This window comes from Oncorhynchus nerka, linkage group LG2 (assembly GCF_034236695.1).
Source record: "Oncorhynchus nerka isolate Pitt River linkage group LG2, Oner_Uvic_2.0, whole genome shotgun sequence".
NCBI lineage: Eukaryota > Metazoa > Chordata > Actinopteri > Salmoniformes > Salmonidae > Oncorhynchus > Oncorhynchus nerka.
This window is the reverse complement of record NC_088397.1, coordinates 101,081,653-101,096,309: the sequence shown is the minus strand read 5'-3', so window position 1 is coordinate 101,096,309 and position 14,657 is coordinate 101,081,653. Positions and strand designations below refer to the sequence as shown.

The window sequence follows — 14,657 nt, the reverse complement described above, 5'->3', positions numbered from 1 at the left end:
GGTCGCAGTGGTGGGTGGTATAAGATGCTTTAGTAACAAAACGGATGGCACTGTGATAAACTGCATCCAGTTTGCTGAGTAGAGTATTGGAAGCTATTTTGTAGATGACATCGCCGAAGTCGAGGATCGGTAGGATAGTCAGTTTTACTAGGTTAAGTTTGGCGGCGTGAGTGAAGGAGGCTTTGTTGCGGAATAGAAAGCCAACTCTAGATTTGATTTTCGATTGGAGATGTTTGATATGAGTCTGGAAGGAGAGTTTACAGTCTAGCCAGACATCTAGGTACTTATAGATGTCCACATATTCTAGGTCGGAACCATCCAGGGTGGTGATGCTAGTCGGGCGTGCGGGTGTAGGCAGCGAACAGTTGAAAAGCATGCATTTGGTTTTACTAGCGTTTAAGAGCAGTTGGAGGCCACGGAAGGAGTGTTGTATGGCATTCAAGCTCGTTTGGAGGTTAGATAGCACAGTGTCCAAGGAAGGGCCAGAAGTATACATAATGGTGTCGTCTGCGTAGAGGTGGATCAGCGAATCGCCCGCAGCAGGAGCAACATCATTGATATATACAGAGAAAAGAGTCGGCCCGAGAATTGAACCCTGTGGCACCCTCATAGAGACTGCCAGAGTACCGGACAACATGCCCTCCGATTTGACACACTGAACTCTGTCTGCAAAGTAGTTGGTGAACCAGGCAAGACAGTCATTAGAAAAACAGAGGCTAGTGAGTCTGCCGATTAAGAATATGGTGATTGACAGAGTCGAAAGCCTTGGCCAGGTCGATGAAGACGGCTGCACAGTACTGTCTTTTATCGATGGCGGTTACGATATCGTTTAGTACCTTGAGCGTGGCTGAGGTGCACCCGTGACCGGCTCGGAAACCAGATTGCACAGCGGAGAAGGTACGGTGGGATTCGAGATGGTCAGTGATCTGTTTGTTGACTTGGCTTTCGAAGACCTTAGATAGGCAGGGCAGGGTGGATATAAGTCTGTAACAGTTTGGGTCCAGGGTGTCTCCACCTTTGAAGAGGGGGATGACTGCGGCAGCTTTCCAATCCTTGGGGATCTCAGACAATATGAAAGAGAGGTTGAACAGGCTGGTAATAGGGGTTGCGACAATAGCGGCAGATTGTTTCAGAAATAGAGGGTCCAGATTGTCAAGCCCAGCTGATTTGTATGGGTCCAGGTTTTGCAGCTCTTTCAGAACATCTGCTATCTGGATTTGGGTAAAGGAGAAGCTGGGGAGGCTTGGGTGAGTAGCTGCGGGGGGGAGGCGGAGCTGTTGGCCGAGGTTGGAGTAGCCAGGAGGAAGGCATGGCCAGCCGTTCGATAATCATGGATTTATCGGTGGTGACCGTGTTACCTAGCCTCAGTGCAGCGGGCAGCTGGGAGAAGGTGCTCGTTCTCCATGGACTTTACAGTGTCCCAGAACCTTTTGTAGTTACAGTTGCATATCGCGGGCACTATTCGATGCTATTGCAGTCTGCCACAGGATGTTTTTGTGCTGGTCGAGGGCAGTCAGATCTGGAGTGAACCAAGGGCTATGTCTGTTCTTAGTTCTGCATTTTTTGAACGGAGCATGCTTATCTAAGATGGTGAGGAAGTTACTTTTAAAGAATGACCAGGCATCCTCAACTGACGGGATGAGGTCAATATCCTTCCAGGATACCCGGGCCAGATCGATTAGAAAGGCCTGCTCACAGACGTGTTTTAGGGAGCGTTTGACAGTGATGAGTTACATTACTTTGCAGGCTATCTCTGCAGTAGACTGCAAATCCGCCCCCTTTGGCAGTTCTATCTTGACGGAAAATGTTATAGTTGGGTATGGAAATCTCAAAATTTTTGGTGGCCTTCCTGAGCAAGGATTCAGACACAGCAAGGACATCAGGGTTGGCAGAGTGTGCTAAAGCAGTGAGTAGAACAAACTTAGGGAGGAGGCTTCTGATGTTGACATGCATGAAACCAAGGCTTTTTCAATCACAGAAGTCAACAAATGAGGGTGCCTGGGGATATGCAGGGCCTGGGTTTACCTCCACATCACCCGCGGAACAGAGGAGGAGTAGTATGAGGGTGCGGCTAAAGGCTATCAAAACTGGTCGCCTAGAGAGTTGGGGAAAAAGAATAAAAGGAGCAGATTTCTGTGCATGGTAGAATATATTCAGGGCATAATGCACAGACAGGGGTATGGTGGGGTGCGGGTACGGCGGAGGTAAGCCCAGGCACTGGGTGATGATAAGAGAGGTTGTATCTCTGGACATGCTGGTTGTAATGGGTGAGGTCACCACATGTGTGGGAGGGAGGTGGGACAAAGGAGGTATCAGGGGTATGAAGAGTGAAACTAGGGGCTCCATTGTAAACTAAAACAATGATAACTAACCTGAACAACAGTATACAAGGCATATTGACATTTGAGGGAGACATACAGCGAGGCATACAGTAATCACAGGTGTTGAATTGGGAGAACTAGCTAAAACAGTAGGTGAGACAACAACAGCTCATCAGCTAACACAACAACAGCAGGTAAAATGGCGATGACTAGGCAGAGAGGGTCGGATTAACTACACACAGAGCCTGAGTTCGCGGCTGGGGCCCGACAGATAAAAAATAAATAAACAGAATGGAGTACCGTGATTAATGGACAGTCCAGCAGGCATCAGCTATGTAGCCAAGTGATCATAGTGTCCAGGGGGCAGCAGTAGATGGAACAGGGGAGCCCCACTACGCTAGCACTCGGGAAACACTGCGTTTAAAGTTAGTAGCCCTCCGATGGAGGCCGGTCGAAGGCACAGCAGATGGAGTATTCGTCGGCAGACCAGTCGTGGTGGTGCGGCGGGGGGCCGTGTCGACAGAGAATCCAAGCCAAATGGCGAAAGAGGTATTGTAGAATTTAGTTTGCTAGCCGGGAGATGCGCTTGGCTCACGGCTAACTGGTGCTAGCTTCGTGGCAGTGGCGTTAGCCACTATATCCAATCGGTAGCAGCGGTGATCCGGTGCCAAGGACCAGAGTTTACAGCAAGGATCCGGTGGAGTATTGGGCTCTAGCCGTGTATGAGTGGGGTTCGGGTGAACAGCTGAGTAGGCCGAGAGGTGGGCCTCAGGGGTAGCTTCGGTACTGGGTGCCACGGTGAGCTAGCTAGCTGTGAGTTAGCTAGCTGCAAGCTAGCTGTGAAGATCAGAAGTAGTGGTCCAGGGATTACGGCAGGAATCTGGCATTGTTGTGGAGAGACAGTCCGATACTGGTAGACTGGCGAGTATTATCCTGGCTAAGAACAGGGCTGGTATCTGTGCAGAAGGTTGGGTTGAGGTTGGGTGATTGTGGAGGCCAGGACATCTGATGCAGCACTCCATCACTCTCCTTCTTGGTCAAATAGCCCTTGCACAGGCTGGAGCCTTGTTGGGTCATTGTCCTGTTGAAAAACAAATGATAGTCCCACTAAGCCCAAACCAGGTGGGATGACATATCGCTGCAGAATGCTGTGGTAGTCATGCTGGTTAAGTGTGCCTTGAATTCTAAATAAATCACAGACAGTGTCACCAGCGACACACCCCCACAACATCACACCGCCACTTCCATGCTTCACGGTGGGAACCACACATACAGAGATACGTTCACCCACTCCGCGGCTCACAAAGACACAGCGGTTGGAAACAAAAATCAAACTTTTGGACTCATCAGACCAAACTACAGATTTCCACCAATCTAATGTCCATTCATCATGTTTCTTGGCCAATGCAAGTCTCTTCTCCTTTTTGGTGTCCTTTAGTAGTGGTTTCTTTGCAGCAATTCAACCACGAAGGCCTGATCCACACAGTCTCCTCTGAACAGTTGATGTTGAGATGTGTCTGTTACTTAAACTTTGAAGCATTTATTTTGGCTGCAAATTTCTGAGGCTGGTAACTCTAATGAACTTATCCTCTGCAGCAGAGGTAACTCTGGGTCTTCCTTTCCTGCTGGGTTCCTCATGAGACCCAGTTTCATCATAGCGCTTGATTGTGTTTGCGACTGCACTTAAAGAAACTTTCAAGGTTATTGACGTGTTCTGCATTGACTGACCTTCATGTCTTAAAGTAATGATGGACTGTTGTTTCTCTTTGCTTATTTGAGTGGTTCTTGCCATAATATGGACATGGTCTTTTGCCAAATAGGGCTATCTTCTGTATACCACCCCTACCTTGTCACAACACAACTGATTGGCTCAAACGCATTAAGGAGAAAAGAAATTCCACAAATGAACTTTTAACAAGGCACACCTGTTAATTGAAATGCTTTCCAGGTGACTACCTCATGAAGCTGGTTGAGAGAATGCCAGGAGTGTGCCAAGCTGTCATCAAGGCAAAGGGTGGCTACTTTGAAGAATCTATTACATTGGCATTGATGTCAGAGTGATTAGAGGGACAATAGAGTGCTGAGTAACAGGCAGGTAACAAGATTGGTAGGCTACTAATGACCATCAGCAGCATCAGAACTTAGAGAAGACTAATTACTGTGATTAAATAGTCACGTGGAATTTGACTGCCTTCATGACTTGTGACCGCTGGTGTTGCAGTAATACGGTCACCGTAACAGCCAGTAATACGGTCACCGTAACAGCCTGTAATACGGTCACCGTAACAGCCTGTAATACGGTCACCGTAACAGCCAGTAATACGGTCACCGTAACAGCCTGTAATACGGTCACCGTAACAGCCAGTAACACGGTCACCGTAACAGCCAGTAATACGGTCACCGTAACAGCCTGTAATACGGTCATCGTAATTGCCAGTAACACGGTCACCGTAACAGCCAGTAACACGGTCACCGTAACAGCCAGTAACACGGTCACCATAACAGCCTGTAATACGGTCACCGTAACAGCCAGTAATACGGTCACCGCAACAGCCAGTAATACGGTCACCGTAACAGCCAGTAATACGGTCACCGTAACAGCCTGTAATACGGTCACCGTAACAGCCAGTAATACGGTCACCGTAACAGCCCGTAATACGGTCACCGTAACAGCCAGTAATACGGTCACCATAACAGCCAGTAATACGATCACCGTAACAGCCTGTAATACGGTCACCGTAACAGCCAGTAATACGGTCACCGTAACAGCCAGTAACACGGTCAACATAACAGCCAGTAATACGGTCACCGTAACAGCCAGTAATACGGTCACCGTAACAGCCAGTAATACGGTCACCGTAACAGCCTGTAATACGGTCACCGTAACAGCCAGTAACACGGTCACCGTAACAGCCAGTAATACGGTCAACATAACAGCCAGTAACACGGTCACCGTAACAGCCTGTAATACGGTCACCGTAACAGCCTGTAATACGGTCACCGTAACAGCCAGTAATACGGTCACCGTAACAGCCTGTAATACGGTCATCGTAACAGCCAGTAACACGGTCACCGTAACAGCCAGTAATACGGTCACCGTAACAGCCTGTAATACGGTCATCGTAATTGCCAGTAACACGGTCACCGTAACAGCCAGTAACACGGTCACCGTAACAGCCAGTAACACGGTCACCTTAACAGCCTGTAATACGGTCACCGTAACAGCCAGTAATACGGTCACCGCAACAGCCAGTAATACGGTCACCGTAACAGCCAGTAATACGGTCACCGTAACAGCCTGTAATACGGTCACCGTAACAGCCAGTAATACGGTCACCGTAACAGCCCGTAATACGGTCACCGTAACAGCCAGTAATACGGTCACCATAACAGCCAGTAATACGGTCACCGTAACAGCCTGTAATACGGTCACCGTAACAGCCAGTAATACGGTCACCGTAACAGCCAGTAACACGGTCAACATAACAGCCAGTAATACGGTCACCGTAACAGCCAGTAATACGGTCACCGTAACAGCCAGTAATACGGTCACCGTAACAGCCTGTAATACGGTCATCGTAATTGCCAGTAACACGGTCACCGTAACAGCCAGTAACACGGTCACCGTAACAGCCAGTAACACGGTCACCTTAACAGCCTGTAATACGGTCACCGTAACAGCCAGTAATACGGTCACCGCAACAGCCAGTAATACGGTCACCGTAACAGCCAGTAATACGGTCACCGTAACAGCCTGTAATACGGTCACCGTAACAGCCAGTAATACGGTCACCGTAACAGCCCGTAATACGGTCACCGTAACAGCCAGTAATACGGTCACCATAACAGCCAGTAATACGGTCACCGTAACAGCCAGTAATACGGTCACCGTAACAGCCAGTAATACGGTCACCGTAACAGCCAGTAATACGGTCACCTTAACAGCCTGTAATACGGTCACCGTAACAGCCAGTAACACGGTCACCGTAACAGCCAGTAATACGGTCAACATAACAGCCAGTAACACGGTCACCGTAACAGCCAGTAATACGGTCACCGTAACAGCCAGTAATACGGTCACCGTAACAGCCAGTAACACGGTCACCGTAACAGCCAGTAATACGGTCACCGCAACAGCCCGACTGCCTCCCTATTGGCTCCGATGATTGCCACAAAAGCCCCCATTATGTTCTCAGGGATGCATCCCATCAGACCCAATGACACATCCCTGTACATGCTGCTAATGCTAATGAACACCCCACCTAGTCAAACATCATTATACACTCACAAAGTCCAAAATGAATCACTTGTGAAGTGGAACTTATGTTAACCAAAGTTATGCAACATTTAATATATTCTATAAAGGGAGCTTTTTCAAAAGATACAAATTGACTTCTCTGAATGGTTACATGATTTCTTAGCTGGGTACTGGAACTTAACAGTCCGTTAAGGGCAGTCAAATGTTATTTTCCAGTCTTATCTTTATACTCTCAGTGGTCAGTTTATTAGGTATAGTATATATCTAGTATATATATTGTGGAAGGAGGAAATAGTATGAATAACTTCATCAAAATAAAACTTTTGAATTAAAATAAATCAATCATTATTTGAATATGTTGTTATCCCGTGGTATAATAGTGACAACGCCATTGAAGACAGTGTTTGGAGGATACATCGGCACGTTCGACTTCGTTTCGGGCCTAACAACACCCCCGTGCCAATATATCGTCCAAACGCATCATCACTTCATCAAACCATAACATTTCTTATTCCTGTTGAGTATAGCTTATATAATGTAGCATTTAATGTGTAGAACTAGAGAATCCCAGACCAGTTCTGTTATTGTGTCATTTCTCTGTAAATGTCTGCTTAGTTCTGTATTGTGTACACTCAGTGGACAGTTTATTAGGTAGACCCATCTAGTACCGGACCCCCCTTTGCCTCTGGACCAGGCAATGTTTTTCCACTCCTCAATTATCAAGTGTTGGTGGAGCTGCTTCTTCTAGCTGATAGGAGTGGAACCCGGTGTGGTTTAGGAGTGGAACCCAGTGTAGTTTAGGAGTGGAACCCTGTGTGGTTTAGGAGTGGAACCCTGTGCAGTTTAGGAGTGGAACCCTGTGTGGTTGAGGAGTGGAACCCGGTGTGGTTGAGGAGTGGAACCCGGTGTGGTTTAGGAGTGGAACCCAGTGTGGTTTAGGAGTGGAACCCTGTGTGGTTGAGGAGTGGAACCCTGTGTGGTTTAGGAGTGGAACCCTGTGTGGTTTAGGAGTGGAACCCTGTGTGGTTGTCTGCTGCAATAACACATCCATGACAAGGACCGAAGAGTTGTGCGTTCCAAGATGCCGTTCTGCACACTGCTGTTGTTCTGAGGCGTTATTTACCTTTTTGTGGCCTGCCTGTTAGCTTGCATGATTCTTGCCAATCTTCTCTTTGACCTCTCTCATCAACGAGCTGTTTTCTCCCACAGGCTGCTGACTGGATGTTTTTTGTTGCTCATTTCTCTGTAAACCTGAGACGTAAAAATCCCAGGAGGCTGGACATTTCTGAGACACTGGAACCGGCAACCATGGAACAGTAACTGAATGCCTCGATGCCTGTCTGCCTGCTTTAAAAAGCAAGCCACGGCCACGTGACTCACTGTCTATAGGAGTAGTGTACCTAATGAACTGACAACCGAGTGTATATTTCCACACTGAAGTTGAAATTATACTGTGAAATTGTGAAAATGATGATAATGCCCTTTTAGTGTAAGAGCTGATTGAAAAGACCGCCAGAAATTTCAGCTTTTTTGGTGGGATGGAGTTTTGGCCTGCCTGGTGACATCAGATGTTGAATTAGTAAATAGACCAATAAGAAAGAGTTCCAAACCTCTCTGCCAGAACAGCTAGTTTTCCCCTCCTAGCAAAATCTTTGTTTGAGAAATTGCTCACCGGAAGGTACTTAATTGATATCCAGAAATGAAATTGATCTTGAGATACAAATGGCTGTATCGGACCTTGGCTGCTGTCTCCTCAGAAGGGTTACATGCTAATGAATGGGGCAAATCATAACTTCCACTTGCAATTTTCACTTTAGTCATGCAATGATGTCATTTGGAAACTTAATTTGAAATGGGGATTCAGCCCTAAATGATCTTGTCTCGTCTCCTCTCCTCCAGATATTGATGAGTGTATGGTGTCTTCTCTCCTCCAGATATTGATGAGTGTATGGTGTCTTCTCTCCTCCAGATATTGATGAGTGTATGGTGTCTTCTCTCCTCCAGATATTGACGAGTGTATGGTGTCTTCTCTCCTCCAGATATTGATGAGTGTATGGTGCGCAGCCACAACTGTGGTCAAAGGTTTGAGTGTGAGAACACGGAGGGCTCCTTCCTGTGTAACCCTAAACAGAGATGTCTCACCGGCTTCACCCAGGACTCACATGGAAACTGCATTGGTAAGCCATCACATCTGATTCAGGGTCAGAAGCCTGCTATTCTCCTAATGGTTGAGATTATGTGTTGGTGCTTGGGGATTTGATCCTAGATGTGTGGTTAGGGGCAACAGAAATGTCTCACTGGATTCACTCAGGGTATGTGGAAAGTGAATCGGTGAGAGAGACCTCTAATGACTCCAAGTGGACATACAGTGAACTACATTGTGTCTGTTGGATTGAACCCACCCTCCCTCTCTCCCCACCCTCCCCTGTCTCTCCCCACCCTACCTGTCTCTCCCCCTCTATCCCCACCCTACCTGTCTCTCCCCCTCTATCCCCACCCTCTCTCTCTCTTTCTCCCCACCCCTCTCTCTCCCCTCCCTCCCTCCTTCCCTCCCTCCCTCCCCCAACCTCCTCTCCCTCTCCCTCCTCTCTCTTTCTCCCCACCCTCCCTCTCTCTCTCTCCCCACCCTCCCTCTCTCTCTCCCCACCCTCTCTCTCTCTCTCCCCACCCTCCTCCCCTCTCCCCCTCTCCCGCACCTCCCTCTCTCATCCCACCCTCCCTCTCTCTCCCCCTCTTCCCACCCTCCCCCTCTCCCCACCCTTCCCCCTCTCTCCCCACCCTCTCCCTCTACCCCCACCCTGCCTCTCTCCCCCACCCTCCCTCTCTCTCCCCACCCTCTCTCTCTCCCCCCACCCTCTCTCTCTCCCCCACCCTCCCTCTCTCTCCCTCCCTCCTCTCCCCCTCCCTCCCTCCCCCATCTCTCTCTCCATCTCCCTCCAGATATTAATGAGTGCAGTAGTCTATCTGATCCGTGCAGTGCTGGTTTTCACTGTATCAACACTGTGGGCTCCTATACCTGTCAGAGGAAGGTTATCATGTGTAGTCAGGATACCACTCCAGCCCTGATGGAACACGCTGCATCGGTAAGTTATGGTGTGGTGAGATGTGTGGTGTGTTGAGATGTGTGGTGTGGTGATGTGTGATTGGTTACGTGGTGTCACCAACCGGTCGATCTAGTCGATCACCAAACATTTCTGTAAAAATCATAAAGCCTTGCATTCCTATTTTTGTTATTTGTTTTGTGCTGTTGGCGGTAGGTGCACTTGATTCAACAGCCCTAGTGGAGTTGGCGGTAGGTGCACTTGATTCAACAGCCCTGTTGTGGGAGGTGCACTTGATTCAACAGCCCTGTTGTGGGAGGTGCACTTGATTCAACAGCCCTGTTGTGGGAGGTGCACTTGATTCAACAGCCCTGTTGCTGTTGGCGGTAGGTGCACTTGATTCAACAGCCCTAGTGGAGTTGGCAGTAGGTGCACTTGATTCAACAGCCCTGGTGGCGGTAGGTGCACTTGATTCAACAGCCCTAGTGGAGTTGGCGGTAGGTGCACTTGATTCAACAGCCCTGTTGTGGGAGGTGCACTTGATTCAACAGCCCTGTTGTGGGAGGTGCACTTGATTCAACAGTCCTGTTGTGGCAGGTGCACTTGATTCAACAGCCCTGTTGCTGTTGGCGGTAGGTGCACTTGATTCAACAGCCCTAGTGGAGTTGGCAGTAGGTGCACTTGATTCAACAGCCCTGGTGGCGGTAGGTGCACTTGATTCAACAGCCCTAGTGGAGTTGGCGGTAGGTGCACTTGATTCAACAGCCCTGTTGTGGGAGGTGCACTTGATTCAACAGCCCTGTTGTGGGAGGTGCACTTGATTCAACAGCCCTGTTGTGGGAGGTGCACTTGATTCAACAGCCCTGTTGCTGTTGGCGGTAGGTGCACTTGATTCAACAGCCCTAGTGGAGTTGGCAGTAGGTGCACTTGATTCAACAGCCCTGGTGGCGGTAGGTGCACTTGATTCAACAGCCCTAGTGGAGTTGGCGGTAGGTGCACTTGATTCAACAGCCCTGTTGTGGGAGGTGCACTTGATTCAACAGCCCTGTTGTGGGAGGTGCACTTGATTCAACAGCCCTGTTGTGGCAGGTGCACTTGATTCAACAGCCCTGTTGCTGTTGGCGGTAGGTGCACTTGATTCAACAGCCCTAGTGGAGTTGGCAGTAGGTGCACTTGATTCAACAGCCCTGGTGGCGGTAGGTGCACTTGATTCAACAGCCCTAGTGGAGTTGGCGGTAGGTGCACTTGATTCAACAGCCCTGTTGTGGGAGGTGCACTTGATTCAACAGCCCTGTTGTGGGAGGTGCACTTGATTCAACAGCCCTGTTGTGGGAGGTGCACTTGATTCAACAGCCCTGTTGCTGTTGGCGGTAGGTGCACTTGATTCAACAGCCCTAGTGGAGTTGGCAGTAGGTGCACTTGATTCAACAGCCCTGGTGGCGGTAGGTGCACTTGATTCAACAGCCTAGTGGAGTTGGCGGTAGGTGCACTTGATTCAACAGCCCTGGTGGCGGTAGGTGCACTTGATTCAACAGCCCTAGTGGAGTTGGCGGTAGGTGTACTTGATTCAACAGCCCTGTTGTGGGAGGTGCACTTGATTCAACAGCCCTGTTGTGGGAGGTGCACTTGATTCAACAGCCCTAGTGGAGTTGGCGGTAGGTGTACTTGATTCAACAGCCCTGTTGATGAGAGGTGCACTTGATTCAGCAGCCCTGTTGATGGGAGGTACACTTGATTCAGCAGCCCTGTTGATGGGAGGTGCACTTGATTCAGCAGCCTTGGCACCGGGAAGGAACAGTGTTCCCATTTTGAATCATTTCATGTGTCTGAAGGTAGAATTCTGCCTACCCGGCAGGCCCAGAGAGCCAATCAGGTTCACCTACAGGCCTACAGCTGGCCAATTAGATATCTCAGATCACTGTGTCTGTACAGTTTCCTTGACCCATATATTGTAAAAAGAAGCATCGAACGCACAGCAAAGTTGATACTGTTAGATTTCAAAACTTTTAAAGCCATGACGAGATATTCAAAAAATACTCATAAAAACAGCAGCTCTTTGCTGTAAGTTTATGTTAAAGTAGTTATTCAATACTGTCAACACTGTTCAACACTTTTATAAGCCATAAACTGCCTTCTCCCTACTTCCACTCACACTACATCCAGCACTGCAGCTGTAATGAACGAGTCTAGTAAAGAGTTTTGATAAGTTTGCCTTTTTATTTTTAGAGTATAGTAAAATGTATCAGAGCCAGTCCTGACCTCCCTGGGGCCCTCTGCTAAGGGTTAGGGTTAGGGTTAGGGTTAGAGTTAGGGTTCCTACCTCACCCATGAGCCATGTAAAACATTTGCCATTGCCCAACAGTCACGCCTGACATCCCAGTGCTCCCACTACAATCCTCCCTCCTTTAAAACAGTCTGCTCCATCCGTCGGTCTAAGTAGACCAGTACAGAACAGAATGAGGTATAAACATACAACATTTTCTGTCTGGACACCATTCTGTCTGGACCGCAGTCTGTCTGGACACCAGTCTGTCTGGACACCAGTCTGTCTGGACACCAGTCTGTCTGGACCGCAGTCTGTCTGGACACCAGTCTGTCTGGACCGCAGTCTGTCTGGACACCAGTCTGTCTGGACACCAGTCTGTCTGGACACCAGTCTGTCTAGGTACCAGTCTGTCTGGACCACAGTCTGTCTGGACACCAGTCTGTCTGGACACCAGTCTGTCTGGACCGCAGTCTATCTGGACACCAGTCTGTCTGGACACCAGTCTGTCTGGACACCAGTCTATCTGGACACCAGTCTGTCTGGACACCAGTCTGTCTGAACCGCAGTCTGTCTGGACACCAGTCTGTCTGGACCGCAGTCTGTCTGGACACCCGTCTGTCTGGACACCCGTCTGTCTGGACACCAGTCTGTCTGTACACCAGTCTGTCTGGACACCAGTCTGTCTGGACACCAGTCTGTCTGGACACCCGTCTGTCTGGACACCAGTCTGTCTGGACTGCAGTCTGTCTGGATACCAGACTGTCTGGACCGCAGTCTGTCTGGACCGCAGTCTGTCTGGACCGCAGTCTGTCTGGACCACAGTCTGTCTGGACACCAGTCTGTCTGGACCGCAGTCTGTCTGGATACCAGTCTGTCTTTACCGCAGTCTGTCTGGACACCAGTCTGTCTGGACACCAGTCTGTCTGGACACCATTCTGTCTGGACCGCAGTCTGTCTGGACACCAGTCTGTCTGGACACCAGTCTGTCTGGACACCAGTCTGTCTGGACACCAGTAGGTCTGGACACCAGTCTATCTGGACACAAGGAGTCAGGCGCAGGAGAGCTGAGATGCGTGGACAAGGTATTTCATTCAAGAAAACACCCGTATAAACACAAATACTATGGTGCTGGAAAAATACCGATACCACAAAATAAACAGCGTAAACAATACCCGGTAACAATAATACCAGACATCAGATACAGTAAAACAAACATGGGGGAAACCAGAGGGTTAAATAATGAACATGTAATGGTGGAATTGAAACTAGGTGTGTAAAGAAACAACGACAAAACAAATGGAAAATGAAAAGTGGATCGGTGATGGCTAGAAGGCGGGTGACGTCGACCGCCGAACGCCGTGGATCGGTGATGGCTAGAAGGCGGGTGACGTCGACCGCCGAACAACGCTCGCACAAGGACCGACTCCGGTGGAAGTCGTGACAGTGTGTGTGTGTGTGTGTGTGTGTGTGTGTGTGTGTGTGTGTGTGTGTGTGTGTGTGTGTGTGTGTGTGTGTGTGTGTGTGCCAATGTTTGTTGCTTTACAGTCCCCGCTGTTCCATAAGGTATTTTTTATCTGTTTTTTAATCTGATTCTCCTGCTGCATCAGTTACCTGATGTGGAATAGAGTTCCATGTAGTCAAGGCTCTATGTAGTACTGTGGAATAGAGTTCCATGTAGTCAAGGCTCTATGTAGTACTGTGGAATAGAGTTCCATGTAGTCATGGCTCTATGTAGTACTGTGGAATAGAGTTCCATGTAGTCATGGCTCTATGTAGTACTGTGGAATAGAGTTCCATGTAGTCATGGCTCTATGTAGTACTGTGGAATAGAGTTCCATGTAGTCATGGCTCTATGTAGTACTGTGGAATAGAGTTCCATGTAGTCATGGCTCTATGTAGTACTGTGGAATAGAGTTCCATGTAGTCATGGCTCTATGTAGTACTGTGGAATAGAGTTCCATGTAGTCATGGCTCTATGTAGTACTGTGGAATAGAGTTCCCTGTAGTCATGGCTCTATGTAGTACTGTGGAATAGAGTTCCATGTAGTCATGGCTCTATGTAGTACTGTGGAATAGAGTTCCATGTAGTCATGGCTCTATGTAGTACTGTGGAATAGAGTTCCATGTAGTCATGGCTCTATGTAGTACTGTGGAATAGAGTTCCATGTAGTCATGGCTCTATGTAGTACTGTGGAATAGAGTTCCATGTAGTCATGGCTCTATGTAGTACTGTGGAATAGAGTTCCATGTAGTCATGGCTCTATGTAGTACTGTGGAATAGAGTTCCATGTAGTCATGGCTCTATGTAGTACTGTGGAATAGAGTTCCATGTAGTCATGGCTCTATGTAGTACTGTGGAATAGAGTTCCATGTAGTCATGGCTCTATGTAGTACTGTGGAATAGAGTTCCATGTAGTCATGGCTCTATGTAGTACTGTGGAATAGAGTTCCATGTAGTCATGGCTCTATGTAGTACTGTGGAATAGAGTTCCATGTAGTCATGGCTCTATGTAGTACTGTGGAATAGAGTTCCATGTAGTCATGGCTCTATGTAGTACTGTGGAATAGAGTTCCATGTAGTCATGGCTCTATGTAGTACTGTGGAATAGAGTTCCATGTAGTCATGGCTCTATGTAGTACTGTGGAATAGAGTTCCATGTAGTCATGGCTCTATGTAGTACTGTGGAATAGAGTTCCATGTAGTCATGGCTCTATGTTGTACTGTGGAATAGAGTTCCATGTAGTCATGGCTCTATGTAGTACTGTGGAAT

The 14,657-nt window shown here is 48.4% G+C and overlaps 1 protein-coding gene across 1 annotated transcript in view; it reads left to right on the top strand.

Annotated features, from left to right (window-relative positions):
* LOC115124466 (fibulin-2-like) overlaps positions 1–14,657 on the top strand; it is a 74,952-nt gene that overhangs the window by 40,506 nt on the left and 19,789 nt on the right. The window contains 3 exon segments of the mRNA XM_065022075.1: positions 8,619–8,756; positions 9,520–9,621; positions 9,624–9,662. Coding sequence (XP_064878147.1) covers positions 8,619–8,756; positions 9,520–9,621; positions 9,624–9,662 — 279 coding nt within the window.